Source organism: Chlamydotis macqueenii, chromosome 2 (assembly GCF_036417535.1).
Source record: "Chlamydotis macqueenii isolate bChlMac1 chromosome 2, bChlMac1.mat, whole genome shotgun sequence".
NCBI classification, from domain to species: Eukaryota; Metazoa; Chordata; class Aves; order Otidiformes; family Otididae; genus Chlamydotis; species Chlamydotis macqueenii.
In genome coordinates this window covers 35,447,179-35,475,000 of record NC_141557.1, presented here as the reverse complement: position 1 = coordinate 35,475,000, position 27,822 = coordinate 35,447,179, and the positions used below count along the sequence as shown (strand labels likewise).

Genomic DNA, 27,822 nt, shown 5'->3' with positions numbered 1-27,822 from the left:
TTTCAGAGAATTGGTAGTTAAACTCTGTGTCCCTGGTAGTTCCATTCCGTGTTGGATTACATGGTTCAATATATAGAATTGAGGCTATGGAGTCAATCACTGGTTCAAGAGTAGGAATCATTAGAGGTTCCAGATATGAGATCCTCACAAGTCCATTAAGGACAGGAAGTAAACACAAAGAATGTCTAACACAGGAAAAGCAATTCAGTAGTATGGCAATTCCAACATATGACTGAGTCTGTAAAATCACAGTGCTAAAGCCACATCTTGTTGCCCTGTGGTGTCCTTTGGAAAAGGGGAAGAAAAAAGCATAAAACCTACTGAAGTCGGAGAACGATTGTAGGCTTAGGGAAAATGTTCTGTTCTTGCCTAGTTTTACCTTCTGCTTATGCTAATTGAAGTTGTTCACTTGCTATTGAGATGATACTGAAGTATTAATTTAAGATTAATACCTAAATCAGTAATTATTTCCTTTAAAATTTCTATTTATTTGGCTTTTGCCTCTGTTTATCAGGTATGCTGGTTCATTCCCCAGATAAATATATATTATTCCAAGTCCTCTTTGAAGAGTGTCATAGAATCACACCATAATTTATGTGATTAACACATCAGGCTAGAAATTGAGTTAATTGCCAAAACTGTATGGTGCAGTCACATGACATATTGTCTATGTCAGTATATTGGGAAGATGTTGGGAACTACTGAGGTCTTCAGGAATCTGCGGTTTGTGTCTACCTTTTGGCTAATGACAGTGTTAACCTCTCTATATTTCCACAAGCACAAGTTTAATTGTGCTAAGTATGTCTGACAAGTCATCTGCATCTTTATATTAAACTACTTTGCCTTTTGAAGACTAAACCTATCTATAATTCAGCCACTCCATTGAAAGCCGCACACAGGTGTTTGGTGCATGAAGGAACCAGAATAATTTATGTCTATTAGCCTGACCCTTCTTAACATTAAAACAAAACTATTTTTGTTGTTTTCTTCAAAAAGCTTTCAGTATGATGAATCTCCAATAAAACCAAATGCAGCTTCTGATGATTTAAACTGATCTTTTAAAAGATAAATCAGATTCCATGGTTAGCACTGTAATCATCTTGTCGTGCTTAGTGTGATTATTCACTTTTTAAAAGTAATAGTGAAGTTTTTCGTCTTCTGCAGGTTCCTGGAATGAAAGACAGTATACTTATCACTTAAAACAGATGCTAGATGGAGCTTTACTTTTATGATTCCGAAACCCATAGGAAATTATATATTGACCTCATGTTTAATCCAAAGCAGAGTAGGTCTTTCAAGACTTAAATGAATTTGGTTAAGGTTTCTTTAGAAGATACTGGCAATGTGTCACTCAATTTGCTAGGCAAATAGTTGTGGTGTTATCTGCCATCTTGCTATTAAACAGTTCAGAATAAGTTAGGTGTGTGTGTTTGAGAGCTGCAATTGTGGAAGTCTGACGTGTGTTTTCAGTTTGAAGTGTATGTCTTAGTTTATGTTGATCTGAATTTAACACCAAGTATTCAGTAAAGAAAATGTTTTTTAAAAAATTATTTAGTAATTAAAAATCACTTGTCTTGGCAGAAGGTAGAGACAAAAGATTTTCATTATTTTTGTGCATCAAACTTGTATCTGTTCTTGCATTTGAGAGATCTGCTGGCTACAATGAGTGCATTCATCTTAAGTAATCTGAAATTTTATTTTTAAGCTTCCTCCTTTGATTTGGGCAGTGCTGAATGGTGAGACTTTCTGTAAAATTGGATATGTCCTGCTTTTGTGTTAACAGAGCATAGGCAATAGCAGTAGTTAACGTTTTATGAAATACAGTACGAATAAATACAATTAACATTATTTTAATGGTCATTTTTATGTTGCAGCAATCAGTGTAAGCTTTCACAGTGAAGTACAGTTAGTACATATGGTATTGCTACAGAACTAATTACATTTATTGCAATGGCTTTTGCTCTGTCTTTCAGCCATGCTTTTGTGCAGTGGACTGTTTCATAGAGGCACGCTGATAAAATATATGCTATGAATGCAGCAGATTATATTAGAATAAATAAATGTGGAAGTTTGTTATAGCTGTCTGAAGGCCTCTTAGTTATGAAATACGTATCAGTGTTGGTCCCAAGGGTTTTGAGGATAACTGTGGCAAGGGAATATATGTTCAAAGGAGAGTCTGTTCTGTACCGAGCTTTCCAAATCTGTTGATGCAATCTCTGTCAGGTACACTGCTTCGTATTTTACCATTGTCATTCCTCAAGTGCTCAAATATTGCAAACACAAATAGGGTCCTGTTGCAGTACTACTCCACAAATAAAGGTGACTGGGGTGTACAATCCAGCCTGGTGCCTGAGCTACTTGTATAGCAGTGCTTATAATATTAGTCTTGGAATGAGAAATAGTGGAGTGCTATCATAGCAGCAATGCCCCTGGGCTAAATAGCCATTCTGAGAAGTGGGGCCAATGAGCATGGGCATGGCAGGCTCACAGCCTTGGAGTTACGGCTTTTGAGGAGAGAACTTGTCTCTGTCTGGTATTGGGTGCTAGTGCAGGTGTATCCAAATTTTGATTCAGAATTGCAGGAGGGTAGCTAGTGAGGATAACACACCCTACTCAGTAGTTTATTACTTCTGCATAGGTAGCTGTGCTGTCTGTGAAGCAGTTATCAAACCTGTGACAAATGTTTGCTTTAGATAAATCCAGCCGTGATTGGGGAATAAGAGCAGGTACGTGAAGTAAAATACTTCACAGAGGTCTCTCTCAGGTCTGATTTTCGGATTTATTTATTTACATTTTTTCCCAGTTGGTTGGCATGGAATGCCTCTTATGCTGGCCTCTGCTGGGGTAGAAGGACTGGTTCTTTTTAATTGCTGATATGCTTTGGGACCTGAAGCATGTATTAAGTTTTTAATGCTAAAAGTCTGTACCCATAGTAGACTGTAATACTGAAGACTGGAGCCACAATGGAAGAAGGAATATTAAAACCAGAAAAGTAATAGGATACTTCTGTTTCACTTCTAATGAGATGTTCAAAGCTGAACAAATAGAGCACTGAAAGGAGAGGGTAAAGCCAACAAATGTCTGCATGTTTAGCTCATTCCCTGTAATGTCATACGTAACCTAGGGGAGAGATGACTCCTAATTGATGGGCTGGATGTGGCTCCCTCCAAAACAGCTGACTTGTCTTACAGCTCAGTCCCTGACACCTGTCCAGCCCCTTTCCCTCAGCCCTCCTGGGCAGATGGCTTGGGGATTCTATTTCTGAGTGTAGGTGGCAACAGGACCTGTGCCCAGTGGAGGTGGCACGCTCACCTAGTTATGAGGACTGTGGCAGGAGAGTGGGGATATGTAGGAATGAAGAGCTCACTTGGCAAAGAATCTCCCTGATGTGGAGAGCAGCCAGTGAGAAAAGTGGGTGCACAGTGTGATCTGGGTAACCCATGGAGGTCAGCTCTTCATAAATGGAGGAGGCCATTAAATAGAGCAAGATCTCGGAGAGCTGTGACTGAAAATATGGAGAAAAAGGAGATGAACTCGCATAGAATATGGAGAAAGAGGAGAAACTCTTCAGCAGAGCCTGTTGCTATAGGACAAAGGGTAATGATTTTAAAATAGAAGGAGGTAGATTCAGACTAGATACAAGGAAAAGTTTTTTACAATGAGTGTGGTGAACCACTGGAACTGGTTGCCCAGAGAGGTGGTGGAAGCCCCATCCCTGGAAACATTCAAGGCCAGGTTGGGTGGGGCTCTGAGCAACCTAATCTAGTTGGAGATGTTCCTGCTCCTTGCAGGGGGGTTGCACTAGATGATCTTTAAAGGTCCCTTCCAACACTAACCATTCTATGATTCTATAAAGAAGAAGGGGAAATGAGGAGAGTTTAAAAGCAGAAAGCAACTTGGAAAATGACACTACTGGGCATAGGAAAGGCTCTGAGGGAGTAAGACTTGATGCATAAGAAAAAGTCTTTCCACAGATAGGTCCTGATGTCAGAAAAGGGAATGGCTGGAATAGAAAGAAGTGGGGTGGGAAAGGTAGTTTCCAGCAAGCATATTTTTCTTCCAGCTTCTGTGCAAAAAGTTTACTGTATTTTCCTTAGATATCTCTGGCAAATCTAGGTGATTATGGGAGTAAACTGACAGAGTCTCTCTGAAGCTGAGTAGACAGAGACTCTTCTATGGCTGTGTCCAGAAGACCTTCCATCTCCTCTACCATCACAGAAATATCTGCCAAAGATATGCTTCAGATTCTCGCTAATGATGAGAGAGAGAGGATGGGTCTCAACAGCCCACTCTTGGGGTGCTGATTGATATTCAAGTGTGGTTGTGGACAATGAAATTATCTAGTCAGGCTCTAACAAGAGTGTCACAGGCTTTGTGGCTTTGAAGCTGTTGTTTAAAAAGGAAATGTCTTGTAGCTGGAAGGATATGCACTATTTGGATTTAAGATTGGAAGATACAGTTCCTCTGTGAAACTGTATTTATACCATAAATATTATTGCAGAAACTGGTTTCCTGAATTTCATACTTTTGTTTCATGTGTTTTCCTTCACTTCTGATAGGCAGAGATCTTTCTAGTTCTCTCGTATACCTCTGCTAGGCTTGATGATACCTTCTGTAGTCAATGTATGTTGGCTTACAGTACTGCCAGGCCCAGCTCCTACTTTTGGACTTAAGGCCTGTTTCTTGTGCCCTGTATTTGGCTCTCACAAACTACCATTGCAGCTTACTGCTATTTCCCAACTTTGAAAGTTAGAACAGGATTAGAAAATGAGGAGAAACGGGTGCTGGAAATCAGGCAAACTAAGGAAAGCCCCACAAGTTCGTGGCTGTTCTCAGTGCTGCTCTGGGATCGGAAATTCTCTCATGTCTCAAGAGGGAGGGGAAAAAAACCGACTCCTTGGCATCTTGTTATAATACTTCCACATGTTTCATTCCCAGATGAGTTAAAAACTTTGAATTAGTTGTCCTAGAAAGTTAGCCACAGAAACGTATGAAAAAAAATATGTGCAATATTAGGAGAACCCGCTGCAGAAATATCTAGGAGCACACTTTGTTTCACATGCTTTTATTATTTTCTGCTGTTCTTAAGGCATTCTTTTGAGGAAGGAAGTCTGCTTTTTCTGTTGTAGTTTTTAATGCTTCAATAGTCTGGTGTTCCTGAGTCTGTTGGGATACTTGATCGTGAAAGCGGGCCTTCCAACAGACAGGCCCTGTACTCAGTTTACTCTATGGCACATGCAGCAAGTGTGACACAGCATCGAAAATTTCCTATTGTATGTGTGATGTACAGCTGATTTTATGCAAGTGTTGTATCTATTAGATTGGGGGCTTAGGGCATCTGGCAGCTTAGCCTGATACATGTACAGAAATCTCATTGCTTAGCACCAAAAGCAGTATGGTGGTAGATGATTGCAAAAATTGTAGTCCACTGCCCAAAGGACCAGATCTGTCAGCTCTGCTAAAGATCAGTACAAACATGAAGCTCAACACCACTGAAAATGTAATTATGTTTTTCTTCAAAGTTATTTTGTCAAATAATCCTTTAAAAAAAAAAAAAGCAGAAGATTCTGAATTGAAAAGTTTAGTCTTGTGGTGCTCACAGACTTGTTCAATGACAAGGATGTTGTCTGTAGATGACACTTGAGGCTAATAGGTGAATTATTTTAGTCTAGATCTCTCTCCTTTTCTTAAAAATGTATGTAGTACTTTATTTGTAGAACATGTCAGAAAGCATGCAAACTAAAGCAGTATCTTGCGTGTAACTTTATACCGCTGAATTATGCAGGTTGAAAGTTGAGATCAGTTTATGTTTGTTTAAAAGTGCAGCAGCTGTGATGGCCCTAAGCACGCATCAGTGAGGTGGGATAGAGGTGTGACACTCAATGTTGTTGCAAAAGACATCTTGTCAAAGGACTTTCTTTATGGATTGTGAATTCAAGGCGTGTGTATTATTGCCAAAAACTCCCTGGGGTTATGGTGGCAGCTTTTTATGGTAAGGAATTGTAACTGATCAGTATGGAGAACTGTGCAGTTTAGTCTGTGGCTTGTATATTTTTGGTTTGATACATTAGTTGTTCTTGTTGTGTGTTTGCTGGTGTGAGAAGCACGGTTTGTACTAAACTTCACTAGTGAATGCCAGTCACAAGTTTTGACAGATTTTAGTGTTTCTTGTCACTTAACCAAAAAATGTGAACTGTTTCTTCTTTTTTAGCATTTCTTCTTCCTACTCTATCACTGATGCAACTGCTCTCTCCAGGACTGAATAAACGGTCCCCTGTTAGAAAAACTGACATCTGGAAGGCTCTTCACAGTACTTCACATAGCAATGTTCTGACTCAGCCATTAGTTGTCAGAGCTCAAATCGGGGTCATCTCAAGAAATCTGTAATGCCTTTTACTTCTAGCAAGAGCTGGCCTGAAAATCTGCTTAATGTTGTCATTCAAAATTTACATGGTTTCATTAGGCTTATTAAAAGCAATGAAAAATGCAGCAGTATGTAACACTGATAAAGCCCTTTCACCTTGCTATTTCAAATCACGTTTATGGACGATGAATTTAGCTTCCCAGTAGCCCTGGGCAGAGGTATTATCTCTGTTTTATGGACAAGAAAACTGAGTTAGATTCAATGACTTGTCCAAGGTCATACGTAAGACTGATAGTTTTGGGGAGGGGGGAAAAAGTCCAGACTTCTGTCTTAATTACATGATAATTTTTTTGAATAAACTCAGTATATTGGAAAAGATGCACCTATGTCTTTGTCTTTAGTGTTTTACAAATTGTTTTGAGCATTAAATTTGCAAAAATTAATCAATATTTTCCTCAGAAGCATGATTCTCACGACTGAGAATATTAAGAAGAATTCACATCCTTTTTTGTAGACTTCACTTCACTGCTTCCTGCAAAAACTTTGTTGTAGTCCACTTTAGCTCTGTTGTTCTTTGCCTTTGTGAAATAAAGCTGCTCTCATTATTTAGCATTCTTACATTTGCATATGTACAAGAGGGAACAGCTGCTTTCTGCAGGGATTTTATGTACTCATTCATATTCCCACAGTGGTGGCCTTGTTCTGAAGCACACTGCTACCCTGTGGAAAAGCAGAAGAATACATGGGCAATACAGAAATCAGTCTGTTATTAAACATTTGGAAGTACAGCCATAAAGGGAGAAGTATAACCACAGAATTACACTTGAAATCTGAAGCATTTTCCGTGTAATGATGATATGTAAAAGTCTCTTCTTTTTAGAGCTGCATGAAAGTTATGAGGAAAAAATTATTTTCAAAAGAAATTTTGCAATCCTCTTAATTTTTGAAAAACTAATCTAATATTATTACTAAGAATGTTTTCTGTTGTTTTTTTTTTAAAAAAAAAAAAAAAAGAAAAAAGTGGTAGTGCTTATTTCTCATTTGATGGTGAGCTTGGCCTAGATAATAAATAGCCATTCCTATATCCATGGATAGAAAATTATATGCCCCTATATTGATATAAATTTGAGATATCCAAGTATGATCCAGACAACAATTCATTTCGCAAAGGTTTGTGAACAGCTAGGCAGTTACAGGAGTTTGGCCCTTCCTTTTTTTTTTTTTTTTTAATAAGGCTTTTACTCTGTATTTTATAATGTCTTGACTTAGATATTAAAGTTACTTAAAATATATGAAAAATAAAAAGACAAAAATAGATTAATTATCTTCATAAGCTGAAGGACTTAAAATCTGTAATCTGTGTTGGGGATAAAGAGAACTAAAGCTGTAGCTAGAGATGTAAGAAAACATTAAGGAATATAATTTGTACACATTGTGTAAAAATGCACCATCTTAATGAGCCTTGAGAACTTTGCTTTTCAGTGCTTTAGAAAAAAGTAAATACCTTCCTTTTGCATTTGTCTTTAAAATTTTGAATCATCTTCAAAGTGAGTTTGAGGAAGAACTTTGAGTCCAGGCGTATGCAATTTTATCCCAAAGCATTGACCATATATACCTGAGATTGTGAAAACCTGTGCAGTTAGAATGGAAAGTGTTAGAATGCGATAGTCACAACTGGACCAAGCATTTAAAATAATACAATACAAATCTGATTCTAAACCATTTGCTTCCTTACTGGATTTTTTTTTTCTTGCTATTTTGCCATTTCTACTGTTAGACTTCTTGTTTTAATAGTAGCAGATAGTATTAAAGTACTTTCAATAGGGAGGAAAGCACTTACAGAATTATTAATATTCTGCTTATGGATATCTGAAAAAAAGTGGAAGGTCATAGTCTGACCTAGAGACCTTGGCAGTGTCCTTTAAACAATCATTAATCATACGTAGTGCATCAAATCATCATGTGCAAGATAACATTAGTGACCTCTCCAACTGAGAATAACAGATGACTCTTAATTTTCCTTTCTTTACGTGACAGTAGTGTTGACAACCTCTATGTGTATATATATATATTTATTTTTTTTTACCTCATACCTAATCAACTAATCATTCTCAACACAAAATTTTCCTTGAAGTACATTGTTTCACTCCTATTTTGGCATAATCGGAACCTGTGTAGAGAACATGTAATGGATTAGTCATCATATATGCATGTTTATTTCTATTGGGATGTCTATAAGCAGAGTAGTTTCTGCATCTTTTATGCTGATGAAATGACATACTGAACAAGGGGAATTGGATTATGATGCCTAGTTAAAATATATAAAATTTATAAAGCTGTGCTTCAAAATGTGGGTAAAAGTACACCATGGTGCAGCATTCCTGGGGAGAATGCATATTGCTCAAAATGTTTGTGATAATGTCTTTAGTCATATGAAAAACCTAAAATAACTCATATATCTTCTGCATTACCTGCATGAAAGTTCCTTAAAAGTCCTAAAGGGGGCATTACTAGTGACAACTGGAATTGAGATGTGCTCAGAGGTATGTCTTTATATGCAGTTAGAGAGTCAGAGTAAATATTTTAGAGCTAAACTGAAGACTTAATTGCCTGTCAGCTGCTGAAAAGGTCTTGTTAAACCAATTATAACCCTGTAATGCCTTAGTCTTTATTCTGCAATGGCCAGCACTGCAGTGATGGGGTACTGGAGGAGTCCACAGGATCAATGTGCATTAAAGGGTTAACAGGCACCTTAGGCAGTATTTTGTGACTGTTGCTGCCTTCGCAGAAATTGCCTCAGGACTGACTGGCCTGTCAGTCTTGCCATTACTGCACCACTGCAGTCTTATCGTTCCAGCTGGTTTCCTTCTTCTGTTTTTGCAACCTGGCCTTAAGCAGAAGCAGTGGCTGCTTGGCTGAGCCTTGCAGAGACTTGCAGCTCTTTGGCTATCCTGATATTCATTCAGGCCTTCGCTATGGATTTGGAGGCAAAAGCAGTGTGCCATTTGTTGGCACCTTGGGGTGCTGCAGATCAGAAGTCTGGCCTTGCTTTGTCTGTCACTGGTGGTGCCAGCTATTAGTCTGGCTCCCCAGACATTTTCCTGACTAAATTTCACTGAATGCCAGTGGGACAGAGTTCATGGAAGTCTAATATATTTTAAGATTTTGCTGCAGCTGCAGACTTTCTCAGTGGCATTTGCTTACTTGTTTGTTCTTTTTGGCACTTGTGTCATTTAGAGACCAAATTAGCAGCCTCTGCTGCTAGTTGCTAAAACCACATGGTTTATAGGAGAACTCATCAGGGTAGAGAAGGTTATCAGGTTAAATCTCAGAAGACGAAGCACTCTAAAGTACCATGTAACGTATTTTTAAAAAGTCATAATTGGTGGCTAAACGAACTCTTGGCTTTTAGTCATGTTGCTGAAAGCTTTCGGGAAAGCCCTCTGAGGGGTGGTTTCAACCTTCATCCACTGGTCAGTCAAGACCAAGTAGAGTTGGGCTTTTTCAACTGGTCAGCTAGGAAAATTGTGATTAGGGTAAAGTGCAACCCTCTTATTTGATTGTGTAGGCAATGTGTAGGTTACTTATGATGTTTACATCAGTTGCAATAGGTGTCTTTGTCATGCTTGATCTTTTCATAGATTGCTTGGGATGTTGCAAATTAGGGATGATTAGACACTCTTCCTATAATCCAACTAAATATTGAAGCTACATTTGAGCTGTAACATTATTGTTTTGCTGAAATCCCCTGTGAGGTTTTTGCCAGAGGTTTGAAATTCCTAAGCCAGATCGTATTCTGTATTACAGAAATCTTTTTAAAAAATAGTTTATGCAACAGCTTCCAGCTCAGTGGCCTTCGATTTATGAACATCTGAATAACAGAAGAAAGATTAATAAATCTGAGCCACTATACAATTTATAATCCTTCACATACTTTAAAAAAAGCATTTTTTTCCAAATAGGCTTAAATCCTAGTATGCTTTTTAAGCAGTGAGATTCAAGTTTCATCCTTTTTTGATGACTTGCCTCAAAGGAAGATCAGAATTTTGGTTCAAAAAAATAATTTCTACTCTGAATTTGAGTTTTTGATCGTCTAGAACTCCTTCAGAACTTGCAGAGAGATTGTTTTGTGTGCTGCACTCTACTGTGTTGTAGGATAACAACTGCGGCCTACATCTCCTCTTCAACTCAACCTGAAAAGGACACCACAAATGACACAGAGATGAAGTTCAGTATTTGTCCCCGAGTCTATGTCACCACAGCTAGCTTCATTCAGGTGTTTAGTGAAGTCCCTGATTTTTAGAAGGCTAATTGCTTCTTAAGGTGGAAGAGAGAGAGTCAAAAGATTGGTATGCCTTCCCCCCTCACTTTTTTTTCTTGAAATGTACTGACTTGTTATGTGCTGCAGCTCACCTCTTTAACCCTTTGAATGGCATTTTTCAACAGTGACACTTCTCTGTGTTTAATAACCAAATTATAAAATTCAGGTTGTTCCATATTATAATACATGTCTTCAGTCATGTTGTTTGGTTTTCAAAACTGACAACGTCTCAACAGTGAAACATAACAGATCTATGCTGATTTTTGGGTTGTCCATCTGCTTAACAAGATTCTGTCTTGTTAATCTAAATGCCTCCGTTGGTCTTTGCTTTAATGGCCTTCAGTGTTCAAGTTCATCATTGCCCCTTCAAGTTAGCCTTCCTACTATATATATATATATTTTTTTTTTTTTTTCCCCTGTGGATCTGTTTCAAGTTGTAAATCAAGCACATGAAGTTTGTGACGTATGCTGTGACTATACCTGGTAACTAAGTCAGTGTTCTGTGCTCTGCCAGTTGTGCTTACGTGAATTCCTGACTCTAGGTTACAACTCTAGTGCCAGCTGGATAATATAGGCTCTGTAGCCTAACATATTGGCCAAACCCATATGTTTCAGTTTCTGTTCTGAGCATCAGTCTCTTTGATTTCTCTCTTAATGCTTGTTTTCTTTTTTAAACAAACCACCTTCCTCTGCTTACTGTTTTTTTTACACTGACTTTCCATAGATCGAGAATTGCTATTTTGAAAACGTAAAGATTAAGCAATGTGCTATTCTAACACAGATTTAGTTCTGTATGGACATTGAAGTTGTTATGCCCTGTGCAGATAATATGGTATCATGCTTCTCTGAAATAAGTTACCAAAGAATCGTAAGAACTATGACATGATTAGTCATGCAGATTAACTTTTTAAGGGTTTCTACTTTATTTATTGTTAAATATGAGTTCTTATATTTGTACTTTTAAAGAGTTTTTCAGATTTACTCCTTTAAGTTGTTGGTTTAATTGCATAGGCTAGCTTTTGCTGTTGTATACAATGGCAAATTAAGCATAAATAGCTTCATAGATCTGAAAGATTAGTATGAATTTAGTGTGTAACTAAGAGTACTATCTACATTATTTCTTCTCAGTTGTTTAGAAAATTATGCTTTGATTAATATGTGCCTCTTTTAGAGATCAAAGTCTCAAAATGGAGAAGAATCTTGACGGACTGCACCAATCTTTATTATAAAACTCAGTTCAGAGCTACAGAGGTATATGTATATGTAGCTAAATATATTTGTCCCTATTGTAATTAAACATTATTGTTTTTTCCTTTCTCGCTATAGACTTCACAGTGATGTTTTTTCTGTTTGTGTAATCTTAATTTAGTTCTATTGCTTCAACTCATTTGTATGAATAAAGGACGCTAATTTACTGTATTTATGCAAATGGCCATCTCTCTTTTTTCACTTAACAGTATGCTGCAACACATTCTTTGCTATTTTTCCTATTTTTATAGAAATTTCTTCTCCTCAAAAAAACTGTATTTGACTTCTTCATTATAATATTGTTTAACCTTATGAATAAAAAAAAGGTCAAGAGGGTACCTTTTGGGGCCATAAAATGCGACAGTAGATGCTGCCTCCAAGAAATAATGAAATTGAAAGGTGATAATATGTGTGAGGGGCTCTTTCTGAGACTATTTGTAAACTTTTCATTTCTAAATGTTGCCTTCAGGCTTGGCAAGAAAAGCCCAGTGTTTGTAAAGATTATCCTGACAGCAATATGCTGGGTCAATTGTCAAGACATGTTTAGCATGGGGGGATGTATTAATCTGCTATAGCTACCACTGTAAGTGGTTGGAATAAATAGAGGGCTCAAGCAGATGAAGAGGGATTAACTGTGTAAATTGAGCAAACTCTTCAATCACTAAACCAGTGATTTTACAAAGGATTAGTCTGCTTTTACAAATATTGATTACTGATTTGTTACTCGGAATGAAGATGATATAACTTGTGCAGTTGCTATGTAGTATGCTATGTGAAGTGTACATCATTCATATTAATGGGAATGTCATAGGCATTACAGAAACTGACAGATTTATTACAGCAGCGCCGTTAGCATTGTCATAGTTAAGGTTGTGTCAGCATTTCCATTAAAAGTCCCATTTTCTTTTTTTTGATGTTCATAGATCAACTTTAAAATTTGCTTTGTTGAAATTTAGCAATACCAGTTTATAGCTTTGACACAATTATTATTTTTGTGCACTTTTAAAAATAACTAAATCAACACATTTTAAATTAGAAGAAAATACTGTATATAATTTTTTGAAAAATGTTTGCAGGTTTGAATGTCCAGTAGTTTCATTAAACCAAGTTTGTAGAGGAGCGTATGTCTGTTAAGCAGTTGCTATGAAGTGAAAATAACAGGAATTTTTGTATAAATTAGCTCTTTTGCCTGTCTAAAGACTTGTCTGGCTTTTTTTCCAGTTATCTGATATGTTTCTTACAAACCCTGTCCCACTTATGTGCACAGACTATAATATTATCACTAAATACTGCCCACAGACCAAGCAATGCTACTCCTTTAGCAGATTCAGTTAATGCGCACACCTTTAATATTACAGGTGGTTTAAGTTTCAACAGTGGTACATGCACAAAGTGGTTTGCCTTTGTAATCCTTAATTTAGATTTTTTTTTTGCAGAGGTAGGCTTAAGGAAAATTCAAGTCTGGTGTAAGAATCAAGGGATACAAGATGAGAATTCAGCGAGTTTGGAAAAAATCGCACTGACATTTATTCAGCTACTTCCTCGTTGTAAAAGTCTTAAGTTTCAAAAAAATGTCCATTTCTCTCAATGTGTTGTCTTTCTCCTCTGTACTGATATCACAAAAGTCAATCACAACTCTTCTCTTCATTCTGTTTTCCCAGATTGTGATCCCTGTTGCAGAATATGATAGTAACTCTGGTTTGTGAACTTCTGATCCCTTAACACTTTGGAATTTCCCATGGTAGATGCTGAAGATATGGCAACTTGTATGCATTTACCATAGGAAAAGACAAGCTGGCATTTAGCAAGTCAATACAAGTGAGCTTCTTTCACTTTTGGATTTCAATCCCGTATATAGTATCCAAATACAAATAATTGTTGCTAACTGCAAATAAAAATATTATTTCAAATATTCCTTCTTAATACTAAACCCAGTAAGAATTGCGTAGAGTCATCTGAGAAAGATAACAGTTATGTGTGAAAAAGGAAATACATTCTGTAGCTTCGTATCACTTAGAAAGGCCATTTATGAATTAAAGTGCACATTTCCAGTGACTAGATGTCCCAACAAAATGGGACTTACAGGAGAATTGGAGCAGTTGGACTGATCTCTTCTCTCTTGTTCAGAGAAAAATAGCTTCTGCCAGAGCTCTTGTTGCTTGCATCTTCAAGGGTATGATTCCTTCTGGAGACTTCAAATGGTGTGGAAAATATTAGTGTAGTCATTCAGAAAACTTGGAGTTGATATTGGAAGGTGGTTCTTCCTGTCATTGTCAGTACTCCAAGGTGAATGACCACTGAAATTTACATCTGGAAAGGTTTCAGGAAACACAGGAGTGTTCTGCTGGCTTCTTGCAGTGTGCTCTGCTGGCTTTTTACAGAGTTTCCCTTGTTCTTTTAAGTTTGGTGCCATGCAATTACAGCAGAACAGGACAATTTTTTATCTTTGTGGTAGCAACCTCCTTGTGAGAGGAGGTTTGAGAATAGTGATGTGGTTTTCCAACAATAAAACGTTTGGATTTTTATTACCTCTTTCAGAGTACTTAGAAGTAAAGACACTGTGTTAGTCACTTTGGAATTTTTAACCTTTAAGTTTTCTCATGGTCTTGCTCTGTTGATTGGTGGGGTTTTATTATTATTATTATTATTATTTTTTTTTTTTTGTAAGTGCAATGTCATTGTTGCAGGAGACTGTAATTCTACCAGAACCTCCTACTTCTACATGCTGAATATGCATTTTGTACACTGCAGCGGGAAAACTTGAAAGGCTCATGTGAGATTTTGTTTTTTCTTTTGTTTTTAAAAAGGTTTGTCTTTACATGCAGACTGCAGTGTGAAGTCATACCTCCATCTTCATCCAAATTAGCTTTCAAATGCAGAGGAGCTTCGAGTGTGGTAGTTCACTGATCACTGAACATACCTTTTTACTGAAATTAGCAGTAGTAGAAGAAATGTATCAAAAATAAGGCAATGAGGCAGAACATTCAAGCCATTTTGTGTTTGTAGGAGTACATAAAATGTGGAAAATGAAAACTGTAGCTTTGGTGGACCCCTTCATTGAAATCTGCAAGTGCTACTTTTAAAGATGTGAGTCTGTTTTTAGCTGACTGTAGGAATTCTAATCTCTTCCTTTGTACAGATGAAAGATTTTTCAGCTCAGTTTTTCAGTAATGTTAATTTTTTTTTTAAACTAAGGATATGAGCTGTTGGAGTATTTAAAATGCTTGAAGTGTGTACGTATGTTTCCTTTCAGAAGCTTAGCAGGCGAAGCCTTTGGCCAGGAGTCAGAACAGTTGGAACTTTGCAGACTACACGGCTAAACCGAGAGGGCTGCCACTTGGCATGAGTGACTTTCATATATAAAACATCCTACAATTTACATTGGGGTTTTTCATTGGTGTTTTGTGGTAGTCTGAGAATTTCCTTTTTTTTCCCTGGATTTCTTTGGTATTGGTATTGCTTATTGTATTTCCAGCATGTTACGCTTCTGATGAGAGCAGTAGTTCATATGTTCCCCTTCCCAAATATCTCTGTCACAGATTGAAACTCAAATTGGGTGATTTTCCTGTTCAGCTAAATTGTCACCTCTTGAACTGTGAGTGTGTGATGGTGTTTGTTTGTTTTTGTTGTGTTTTTGTTGTTGTTTTTTTTTTTTAAAGCTAGCTTAAACTAGCTTCTGGAACTAGGAACAGCACACTTCAGCAAAGGAGGCATACACAATAGATCTTAGGAGAGGGTACAGGGTAAAAAATTTGGGAAATGATAAAAATAAGAGGAAGAAAATTATATACTTTATGTTTAATTGATGTGTGATTTGTGAAGAATCTAGCTTGCATGGTATTACCAAAATTTGAGTAAAAAGTCACAGAGCTCATGTGATTTAAGCTCTCATAGATCTGTCAAAATGTTATTGGGTAATAAATACTTGAATTACTAGGACGCTGAAACTAAAAGGACATGTACTACCAATTTTTAAATATAATTTGAAACGTCATTGTTTAGCTTTGCAATAAATGACATTTGGCAGTTTTTCTGCCAAAACATATTAAATCATTCTCATGTTCAGTTAAATAGTTGTCATTGCTTAGTCTCTGTTTAGGCTTATTTGCTGAACGAAATGTGCCAGTTGCCCAAAGATGAATTTTCAGATCCTTCAAAAGTACTAATTAAAAACATCTGTGAGAAAATCAGAAAAGTAATAGGAAACTTCTAGTTCTGATTACCATAAGTTTTTCGTAAGGTGTTGTGATATGTGGTTATTTCCAAGGGATTCTTATGCTTACCAGGTGGCTATTTAAAAATAGTAGTAAACTACAGTGTACAACTGTATTGTAGTATTACCTTTTCCAGATGTTTTAGATGTTAAGCTGAAATTTTTTTTTTTCACCTGGACATGTTAAATGCTAGCTTTTAACTTGCTGTTTGATAAAGCTGTAGGACTTTCTTCCTATTAGTCATCTGGGAATAGTGGAATCATGATGTGGTTAAAGATGCTATCCGTATGCAATTTGACATCATGCTGGTCGTACTCCAGCTGTAGACTCTTTATTCCTGGCCTTTTAATTTTCTCTGATTAGCTAACAGCACTTCTGTGGTTCAGCTATCGTGTAGATATTCTGAATCTTTACTTAGGGTTTCTAATCAAAATTGGATGCGTGTGTTTCTGTGAAACGATGCTGGGAAATTTCAGCTTGCCGACATCATTTCATGAGAATTCCCAGTACCTCTAATTGATCCATGATGGTCTCTTTTGACTTGCTTCTGTCTGCAATGCAGAGGCATTGTTTTTATCTCTGTGTTTTCTTGCATACTTTATTTCTCGTAACGAAGTAGGAAGCTGAGCTTCTTGTTGCATAGGCAAAATTTGTATTGTCAATCTGCACAAGTGATACACTTTTCTCTTAGCAGTAGTGCGGGCCTCTAGGTGATTGAAACCTTTTTGTCTCCTACTGGAATGATTGATTAAACTCTAATGATCCTTGGAGAGATTTAAGTAAAACTTCTACATTTCTATGCCTTATATTACAGTTGCGTGAGCAGTAGACCTTGTACAAGAGACCTTTACTTTATTGCTATGTCTTCTTTCTGTCTTCTTGCCTCAGAATATTTTAGAAACAGCAGAAGTGGGAAGGCTGCTCCTGTGAAGCGTGCAGTAGCCCCTTTTATAGCCCTGGGGAATAATGCCTGCTTACAGCAGAAAACATTACCTTTTTTTTTTTTTTTTTTTTTTAATGTGCTGTGGGTGTAATTTCTGAAATTTTAATAATTACCTATGTGAAAGTCAAATCTGGATCAAAGGGTGAAAGCTATGAATTCCCCTGTACATTAAGGTGCTATGCAAAATGTAACAGTGGGTGTTTTAGAACCAATTTGAAAGCCAACAAAAGAATGCGTAAGTGCAGGATAATATTTGTTTATAAATTCAAAGTTGAGTTTGGATGAGGAGTGTGTGATCCAAGATGATTCTGTTAGGCTCTGGATCCTGGTGAATGGAATCTGAGTGGCTGACTCTTGTAATTTATTTAAAAAAAAAAAAAAAAAAGAAAAAAAGTATTTGTCAAATGTCAATATGTTACAACTACTAAAGAAACTTTGCTCAGAAAACAGATGAGGATTGAGAAGCCATAGATGTAAGATTTTTAAAATTTAGAATATCAGAATACATTTATTTAATTAGGGGCTAAATGAAAATGACAAAGAGACAGATTTCAGCCATGCTAACTGCTTAAAAGAACTAAAGACTTCTGTAAAGACTATGTCACAGTGGTTTTTTAGGCTGCCTGGCCCACTGCCTTCTCCTGAGCTTACAGGAAGGAAGGGAGGAGAAATGCTCATACCGCTCTCCTTCCAAGGGAGGAGTCAAGAAGAAATACTCAGCGTTTAGGCCTCTGAGGGTGTGGTATTGTTGTTTGTAACCCTAACTTCATATCCCAAATTAGAAAGAATTAAAACTAGAAACAGATGACACTGCTTTAAGTATTCTTTAATAAAATCCACTGCTGGCTCTTCTTAGAGGAGTATATCAAGGCAAGTTGTTCTGCGAAAATTACTGTAACCTGTTAGAGAACACCGTGGTGAATGCTGGGGATGGCTCCAGAGCAAAACTTCAGAGACTAGGCAGTCTTTGCAACAAACACTTTGAAGACCAAAATGCTAACTTTTCTTGAACCAATATTTCAAAAGCTAAACATTTTCATTATATTTATTCCTCTGAATGAAAGACATTTTCTTTAGCATTTATTTTTTGATTTTTTTTTTTCATGTTAAACTAATTCAGAGCTGTTAGGCTACTACATTTGCAAAGTACTGAAGCAGTCTTTGTGAAAGTGTTTGAGACAGCTAATGAAGCTAATGAGATTTTATGTGAGCTTCCTACTGATAACTTTTCCTTAATCAGAAGACTCTCTAGGAAATGGGATTTTTTAAAATTCAGTATACATTAATCTTCTCTTTCATAATTTAAAAAAAAGTAGAGAGAAGGTATGCATATGAAAGTAAAACACCTCCTCTTTAGCCCAGATTCACAGTGCTTGTGCAACAGATGTGACCCCAGTGTATTGCTGTGTACAGAATCAAAGATAATTGAATCCCTCTGTAGTAGCTATTAAAAATGGGTAAATGCTGTATTTCCAGATCAAAATGAAATGGAGAGATATGAAGAATTTTGGGAGAAGCATGTGAGAAGAGGGGTGGGAGGGAGGAAAAGAAGATGAAAATACTTTTTGTGTTGCTAGAAGCATTACTCCTTCTTTGCTCAACTTTAACACAAATATTTTCAGAAAATCTTTGCCAATTTAGAGTTGCAGCCTGAGAGATACCATAAAAGCCCCGAGCTAGAGGACACAACTCCCTATTTTCTACATTTTAAAGGATATTATTTCAGTACGTAGAGCAGCAACTCTTTTGTTTTTAGAGAAACATCCAGTTTCATACTAGATTACAAGATACACTTCCGTATTGCCAGCGTTTTTGCTCTCTATTTTCTAGCTGATGTCAAAGTTTTTAGTAACAGTAATTCAAAAAGGAATGGATTTCAGTTTATCATTTTGTATAAATGTGTCTTCAGTGCAGTAAAAAGGAAGCTGGAAAAATAATTTTCAATAATAGTTATTATATTTTTTTTTTGAGTTAAAGGAAGATAAAAGAAATGGCAATCACTGTTTTTTTCCATATAATCAAAGGAATGTATGTTGTCCTGAAAGATTTCTTCTACAAGAACTGAGGAACAGTGAATTATTCTTACTTGAGCAAGAAGTCTTTACCTTTATAATTGTTAAACCTATGATCCTCTACGAGGAAAGCAAGCTGTAATCAACCACTTAGCTGTTACTGAATTACACTTATCTCCACTTTGCCAGTTTAACTTCCCATAAGCATGCTAAGCACCTCTTTAGAATGCATTGACCTTTAGTTATTTCCTGCTTTATGTATCCCTTAGCCCACATTGAAGAAATAAAAAATATTCCTATTGGTATACAGTGCAGAATAATACAAGCTTGTTTTGCTTTATTTATTTTGTAAAGAGAATGAAATTTTACCACCTTTGGGTCCTCCAAAAATCAAAATGCCATGCGTAATGATAGAATTTAATGCTTTATCATGTGAAGTGACACTGATGAAACCGTTTTTAAGTAATGGGCCCAAATTCACTATTGTAGTAGGGTGCAAAATTGCATCATTGAAGCTTTTGACTGTCTGATTACCAAGTTGCCAAAATTGTAGCCATGCCATAAGCTGTAATCTGAGATCTTTCTGAAGTCACAAGATGCACCGGATTTGTAGGTTTTGTGCATTAGAACCTGTACGTTAATACACCTACCTTAATAATGTTCATATTTTTCTGAAGTTAAAGCATGACTGGTAGAAAAGCTGGCTTTACGCTTGAGTGAGAACATTCCTCTTTCTTTTCACTGGAGGAATTTTTAGCCTGGCAGCAATAGCATTATAATAACTGCCAGCTGCTCACTTGGCACAAGAGTGTCTTAGAACCAAGAGGAAGAGCCTGGTGCATTATATATGTAATTTACTTTTCTCTAAAACTTGAAGGTTTAGGCCTCATAAATATTTTTATCTGATCTTTGATGGCCTTTGTACACATCAGTCTGGGAATATGCATGTGGAATGTAGTTTGCAGATTTTAGTTAGGAGTACATTGAAGTAATTCCCACCAGGATAAGAAGAGCAATTGTTCTGGGAGATTCATCTGTGAGTGGGTGGTTAAGAAAGAAGGAAAACCTTTAACGTTAAGCAGATGGACCTCCCTCATTTTATACTGTATATTTGGGATGTAAGATAACCATCCCCCAAATATTGAACAGTATTGACCTGATTTTCACATCAAAAGAATAAGGTTCAAGACATTATTTGTGAGGTAGAAACTTGGTAATGGAAAGGGAACTTCTTTTTTGTTTCCTCAGCTCTGTGCTTGCATATCACTGTCAGGGCAATGTTACAGCAGAAATTAGGTCTGGAAGGATACACAGGAGTGATTGTTTTACCATTCTCCACCTGTAAACTCACACAGCTGCAAGCCACAGGGCACTTCTTGACATGCACTGCCACTTCACACTCTTTGGTATTTAAAACTGGCTTCGGAAACTACAGTGTACCAAAGGAGAAACCAGGGAAGACTGTGGGCCCTTTTAACATCTCTGTTTCTAAATTCTTGAGACTTATCTGGAAACAGACCGTTCAGGGGTATGAAGTAGGTAGGAAGACATGGTGGTCTCTGCTTGTCTGATTTTGGGAGAGAAATTTTGCTCTGGTAGTCAGTTTAACCATAAGTACCTGAGCAACAAACACTAAGGCACCCAAGAAAGTTAATAGCAGGAGGTCTTATCTTGCATCCCTAGGATGCAAGTTCCTTGCATCTCTACATTTCGTTCCTTATAGTGGACAATCTCCAGTGAAATTAGAGGAAACTGAAATTCAGGCCTTTTCACCTGCATCCATGAGGGAAGGGAAAGTTTTTCCTTGTCCTGAAGATGTCCTGGGGCATGCATGGGAGTATAATATAAGTACTCTAAAGGAGTATGTGATTTGAAGCAAGTTGTTTAATTTGCTTCACAGCTCTTTATTTATAAAAAAATAGTAATGCCTTCTTTTTTGGCAGTCTTTCCCTGTGTTAAATAGATTCTTTGTAGAAGGAGCTGTCTTATTCAAAGTCCCATGCAGTAGTCAACTAATAAGTCTCTGATCTCAGCTGCTAATGTAAACAAATGCTGCTTTACTATGACAAAGCGCTACTTTAGTGATACTTTTTTTTTTTGTTTTAAGAAGGTATATGCCAAGCCTGATCTATTTCAGATGAATGAAGAAGCAAGATTTTGATTGAAAGCAACTGCAAAAACTAACCTGCTATGCAAATCCCAAGCTTTCAGTTGGGAGTTCCCACATCTAGGGATTGCAGTTCACTCTAAATCCTGTTTGAGGTACGGACAAAAGAGTAAAGCAATGAAAAAAATGGAAGAAAGGTAAAAAGGTGACAGTTTGGAAGTCTTCTATGCTGCCTGTAGGCAGCAGCTGGAAGGAAGATGTCATTCTCTCTTCTTTCTTCCCCTCATTGTTTTTGTTGTAGTACAGGGGTAAGAGTATATCTGTATTTGTGCCTTCTTCCCACCACATATGCACAACACCTGCGGTTAATGAGAATCTGAGGGGAGGTGGTTCTTTCTCTTTCCTTTATACTTTTCATACTACTTATTCTCCCTCCCCTTCCTTCTGGATGTGTAGGGGAATGAAAGAAGGAATTTAGCCAGATTTGTGCTTTTGCCTTCATGTACCTCTGTATGTGTCTTGGGATATTACAGCTGGGTCACTCTCTCCTATCCATCTACTTAGAGTTCCATTGTATTTTGTGGTTCCTGGCCTTCTCTGGCGGAAGGATGATAATATGCTCATGATCTGTTTCTGCTTCAGCTACTTAAAGATTGTGAGTGGAAGTGGGGCTGACCAGCTGCTGCTTCTTTCATGGAGTTTCTGCCTTAGTTGCTTTGAGGAACAGAAGAAGAAACTGGCTTCTCTACAGGTTGAAGGCAGGAGGACTTCTTCTGCAGTGTCACCAGAACAGTGGAAGACTGCATTTTTTTTTTTCATGCAAGTTCTTTTCCTCATGAGCTTTCAGTCCCTTGTGCAAAATAAATGTAGTTTCAGAAAATGCCATCATTAAATTTATCCCAACTTGTCTCAGCAAAGCAGCAAACCCGAGAGTGGTGTGGAATTTTGGCTCCTAGCTTTTTGAAGTATTTAGTTCAACTGAGCTTCTACCTATAGGCAGAATAACATTAAGAAGTCCCCAAAGTATGATCACTTGCCAAGCTTTCTCATAAAAAACTGTAATCTATAAAACTAGATCCAAATAGTTGTTGAAGTTCTTAAATTCAATAATTTAAGAGTGAACTGGTTTAGTTTGTTTAATTAGGGTTTATGTCTTACACATCAGTGGGGATGCACTGTTCTAAAATGAGCCCTACTGGAAGAGGTAAAGCTGTAAGTGTTTTACACTGATGCCTCCCAATGACCAATACAAAGCAGCACACTATGTATATTTGTAAAACTCTTCACCCCCCCCACTCATAATATCATTGTTAGGTCATCTTTTAACGTAACTATTAAACTTACCATGTACCAGCCAGTGAGTGTCTTTGTGTTAAATTCTCATTTAATGCTGTGCAGTGGTTGAATATTATCAAGCGAAGGGGGGCAGCTGCAGCATCTTGAAATGCATGTACATGGAGCCAATAACTCTTGGATTTTTAATACAGTAGTAAGAATTCCACAGAAGGCGAAATAATAGCTAGTGTACTTCTAATCTTCAAAAATAATATTAATTAAAAAAATGCAGTGGAAACGTCAATGTATATCAAATTCTATCTCCTACCTTAATGATATCCAACAAAGTCTTTTTAAGATGACTATAAACCCACTCATTTGTGGACACTAATTTAAAAGAATTTGTATTTTAAGAGTTAACCTAAAAATCCAAGAAGTTGACATCACCTTCCAGAGACAGTGTTCTTGATTGAAGGTTAGACAATTGATCTTTAACTCACTGTACATAGCTTAAAGTGTTTTTTTTTTTTAGCACAGAGGTAGTCTGCTGATATCAGTCCTTTTTTGTATGTTTATATTGGTAGAACTTAATGAGATTACATATATTTTGATGAATAATTTCTGCCATATAAACTTACCACCTACCTACAGTGATGCTTATGAATATTTGATGATAATAAGTAGTAGGAACTTCACTGTGATGCTCACTTAAAAAAACAGCAGCAAATGAACAGCTTTTGTTCTGCTTTTTGCTTGCAGTAAACAGTATGACATTTATCTACATGTTAATTGTTAGGCATATTTAACATTTCTGTCCTTAATAATAGGAGTTCCATTTAAATAATGATTCTGTTCTTTTAACAGGGGAAGGATGCAGGACGGAAGATGCCATTTTTAACATCTAGATTTCTATTTTAGGTTGAGGCAGGGTTAACTGGTTGGTCTCATGCTTCTAGCTATGAATTAGCAACTGAGGAAAAAAAAAGAAGGAAAAATACAATGGTACATACCATTTTGCAGATGCAGCCATGTTCTACAAAATTTAAAATTAATGTCTGTAGATCAACAATTATGTAGACTTCTGTGCAGTGTCATTGGTCTATCCATTATTGCCTTATAGATCCTATAGACAGTACTTTTGTGGCATATTGCAAATTAGGCAATGTCTATCAACAGCAGGCATCACCTTTTGTAATCTCTTCATTTGTTGGTGTGTGAGGGTTTTTTTTTTTTTTGTAGACAATGTAATAGAGGGTTCTCACCTTGTTTGTTGTTTCAAGATGTTTTTGTGCAAAACTGACATTGGAAACCACATTCTTGATTTAATTGTGTTGAATTGTGATACTTGATTTTGTTTGCACTTTTGAAAACTTACTGCTTTCACTATCCAACTAGCTTTACAGATCACGTTCAAATCACAAACTACTGTTTTCCGAGTTGCCGTAGCTTGTTTGATTATATATTTTTTTCTGTCTGAGACTTACAAGGCCTGGAACACAGCTACATTTTTCCTTACTAAAGTGGTGAGGACAGCAGCAACAGCTCTGACATTTATAGTTAGAGAATTTTTGTACTTAAAATAATTTGGCATAGTAGTTACTCGAATTATTTTTTTTTTTCCCAGTACCTCCTGCATACTGAGAGTGTAAAATCCATAAGTTTATTAATGCTACTATAGTATTTTGCTTGAAAAAAAGTGCTTTACAGAACTTATTTTTCTTTCAGGGAATCAGTTTCCTCCTGTTGCAGCTCAAGATCTTCAGTTTGTTCTGAAGGCTGGATACCTGGAAAAACGCAGAAAAGGTAAGTCTAACTATCTCTGTGAAAACCAGTGCATATTTTATATCTGCGAAGTCTATGTATCAGTATTTGATGCTATACACACAAATAACTTTGTACAGGAGTGATAAAATGGAATAGAAATTAAAATATTGAAGCATTACATAATTGCTCCTTCAGTATTAAAAGAAAATCCTATTTCTTTATTGACTAAAAAAAAAATCATGCTGTGAAAGTCCACTGTCAGCCATAATTCAGAGACTTTCAGATATTTTTGAAGAAAACATTAGGAATGTATGTAAAAGTACCATATGTTGACTTCATGTTTCAGTGAGCATCAAGATTTATTTTCCTTCAAGAGGGCAAATATTGATCTCAGCTTTGGTTCAGTCAATATTTACCTTGATTCAATAAATCTTGTATTGTCACTTTAATACTCACTTAATGCTGCAATAACTCTAGGAAATATTTAGGAAGTTGTTAATTATTTCCTTATATTTAATGTTACACGTGACTTCTCTCTTTATATGATTTCAAATTCCCATTTGTTTCCTTACCACTCATTTTTATTTCTAATTTCCTTCTCAGTGCCATACATTTCTTCATATCTAGATTTTGTTGCCTTTCCTTGGCACTTTTCCAGTCTCCTCCTCCCTCTTTTCTCATCCTTGAAAAGAAGTAACATATTTGTGTTCAATAATGCCATAAAGTGATATAACAAATTATATTAATTGCAGACCACAGTTTTCTCGGCTTTGAATGGCAAAAGCGTTGGTGTGCTATCAGTAAGACGATCTTCTATTACTACGGAAGTGACAAAGGTAATTATAATAATTGTGAAAAACTATAAAAAGGATCTTTTAATGCACAGAAGAATATGAAAGCTTTAGTGGCATTGGAAACTGCAAATCTGAGGCAATTTTAAGAAAGCGAATGAAACTTTAAAAAGCATAGCCGGTTCTTAAACAGTCGTGTGAATTTTAAAAAAGTGTAACTATTCTTCAGAATCTCAAGTGATGTGCTCATTTTCAAAAGCAGAGAAACTAAGGAAAAAATACTAAGTTACTTGTAAAGCTACCTTATGTGCCAATAACAGATAGCTATTAGGCTTGGTAGTACTCTGGTACTCAATTACTGGACAGAAAATGCTCTTTCTGTCCAAATAGGATTTTCATTTTAAAATACACTCCAGCAATTATACCTTCCAAGTTCTTTAAATATAGTTATATCCAGGAAAATGTTACTCAAAAAACCTCATAGTGGAGTTCCATGTGTCTTTCTAAACAGCTTATGTTCTGAAAAAGTTAGAAATGAAGTAATGTATTGAACTGAAAGCCAATCAAGGAGACTAAGGCTAGCTTCTGAAGGTGACTTTTAATGGCCAGTTTAGAAAGAATCTGGCATAAACTTTGGGATATCAATTTGAATTGTAAAAATTGACAGTCAAATAAAACATCTTTTCAATTGTGTACCAAGTGTATTTGATATTTAAGAGTAAAACAAATAATACAGAAATGTATCTGAGTAAATTTTAAAAGTGCAATCCTGTCTTTTTTTTCCCCTTCTTCTTCTGTTTGTGTGACCCAACTTGAGATTAGTGCAGATAGTTATTTTGTGTTGTTGTATTAAAAAAAATAATTTAATTTGGTTCAGTTTGTTTCACTCTTCAATATGCTGGTTCATTTAAACTTGTCCGCTCTCTAAAAAAAAAAACCCAAAATGGAATTAAAGTAAGGATCTAACTGTAAGCCCAGTTTTCATCCTACTACAGTTTTCCATCATATTTTCTTATTTCCAGAGTTTTGTTAGTATACCTACTAAATATTTTTTTTTCTTTACTCTTTCCTTGGGATTGATCAAACTTCAAACATGTAAACAATCTTTCTTCAACAATTTTGAGGAGGTGTGACAAACCACTCATTTGTTAATAATAATTTGTTTCTCTGGAAAACTATATTGTGCTGTTTGTTTATATATAGTTGTACATTATCTAGTACTTAAAAAAAAAGTGAATTTTAAAGATTTACGTTTTCATCTGATAGTTTTTGAAAAAAAAAAAGAAAAAGCTTTGTATTTTTTACTTTTTATTTCTCTTGTGTATATGCAAATGATTATTTATGCTTTCTAGCATATGGTCTTTGGATTAAGGTAGGAAAACTGCCCACTTCCCTTTTTTCTATCAATTCTTTTTCTTTTGCGACAACCTGACTATCAAGGCTGCATTGTCATTTCGAATACCTCTGCTGAAAGTTAAGATACGTGGAAGCATGTTCCCCAGCACTCGGTAGGTTGGTATCGTGCTAGGAAATCAGTGTGGTGCACTATGGGATCCGTTTCCTTTATGGATCTATAGACAGATACTTTGGATTATCCATTTATAGCTTTTGTAGGTTGAAGATTGTTTGGGGAAGATCCTTCTAACCATAACCTAATGATGTGAGAGAGGCACATAGTCCATGGAGCATCTTTTGGGAATTGTAGAGGCATGGCCGAACTCCAAACAGTAGCGCATGGAGGAAGCAAACAAATCAGAGGCATGAATTTCTGGCTACCTCCACATGACTGGTCCTGTTAGTGCAGAAAAACTAGTGTAGTGTGATGGAAAGGTATTGTCTTGGAGATCTGGGATGACTAGCAGTTGCTCCAGAACTTGCCTTTGAAGAAGAAACTTTTTCCTAGACTGATTTGAGGTACACTCTTCAGCCCTCTGATACCATAGTACATTAAGATGCCCATTCCAGTGCAGAACCAAGTTGCCATCATTGTGTGGAAGCTGAATACCAGGGATTGCTTTAGTTCCATGGGAAACTATTTTGCTGTTGGAACTGAGCTGTTGTGCTGATGGTTGTGAATGTACATGCTGCTGTTTATTATGCTGTTTAGCTGCAGATTGTCAGCGTGGATGAGGTGTGCGATGAGACAATCCTGAGGAGATCTGGCATTTAGTCACTGGAAGAAGGTGAAGGTGTTTTTACTCCCACTGTTACGGCCAGCAGCGGTACCTGCCATAGTAGCTGTCGTATTGGGGCCCTTCTTCTTTTGCTGTGACCTTTGATGCTGTACCAGATAGCTTGGGCCACATAGACAATGAAGGTTTTGGGTGTGCATTTGGTTGGCTTCATGCAAATTGCTGCCACCTCCTGAATCATTGGGATGACGTCTGTCTTAACGATGCCGGTCTGCCCTAACCTCTGCAGTATCTGCAGATGTTTTGTATCAGCTGGGCCCTGGTTTCTGACAAGTTCCAGCGCTGATTCACACAACAGGAAAATTCCCCCTTGTTGATGTGAACCTGCTTTGAAGAGAGACAAGGGAGAGGAGGATTTCATGTGTGCTCAGAACTGCTGCCTGTGTCACTTTTAATGGGTAATGGAGTGCTAGTGCCTGTGTTGTGGGAGAGGCAGCAGGGATTTCTAGGTCCTGCTTGGCTTGTTTTGTGTTGTGTATGTTTTTATTCACCTACATGTCCAGTTTTAATCTGTGAAGGATATTTTGTGTCTGGTGCAGTGTGTATTTTGTTGGCCAAGGTTTGATTTTCACTCTGAAGCGTCATTGTAAA

The 27,822-nt window shown here is 36.7% G+C and overlaps 1 protein-coding gene across 1 annotated transcript in view; it reads left to right on the top strand.

Annotated features, from left to right (window-relative positions):
- The window catches only part of SKAP2 (src kinase associated phosphoprotein 2), a 121,636-nt gene that overhangs the window by 46,346 nt on the left and 47,468 nt on the right, over positions 1 to 27,822 (top strand). The window contains exons 5-6 of the mRNA XM_086742564.1: positions 24,210 to 24,287; positions 25,001 to 25,084. Of these exons, the coding sequence (XP_086598690.1) occupies positions 24,210 to 24,287; positions 25,001 to 25,084 (162 nt within the window). The remainder of the gene's footprint in view (positions 1 to 24,209; positions 24,288 to 25,000; positions 25,085 to 27,822) is intronic.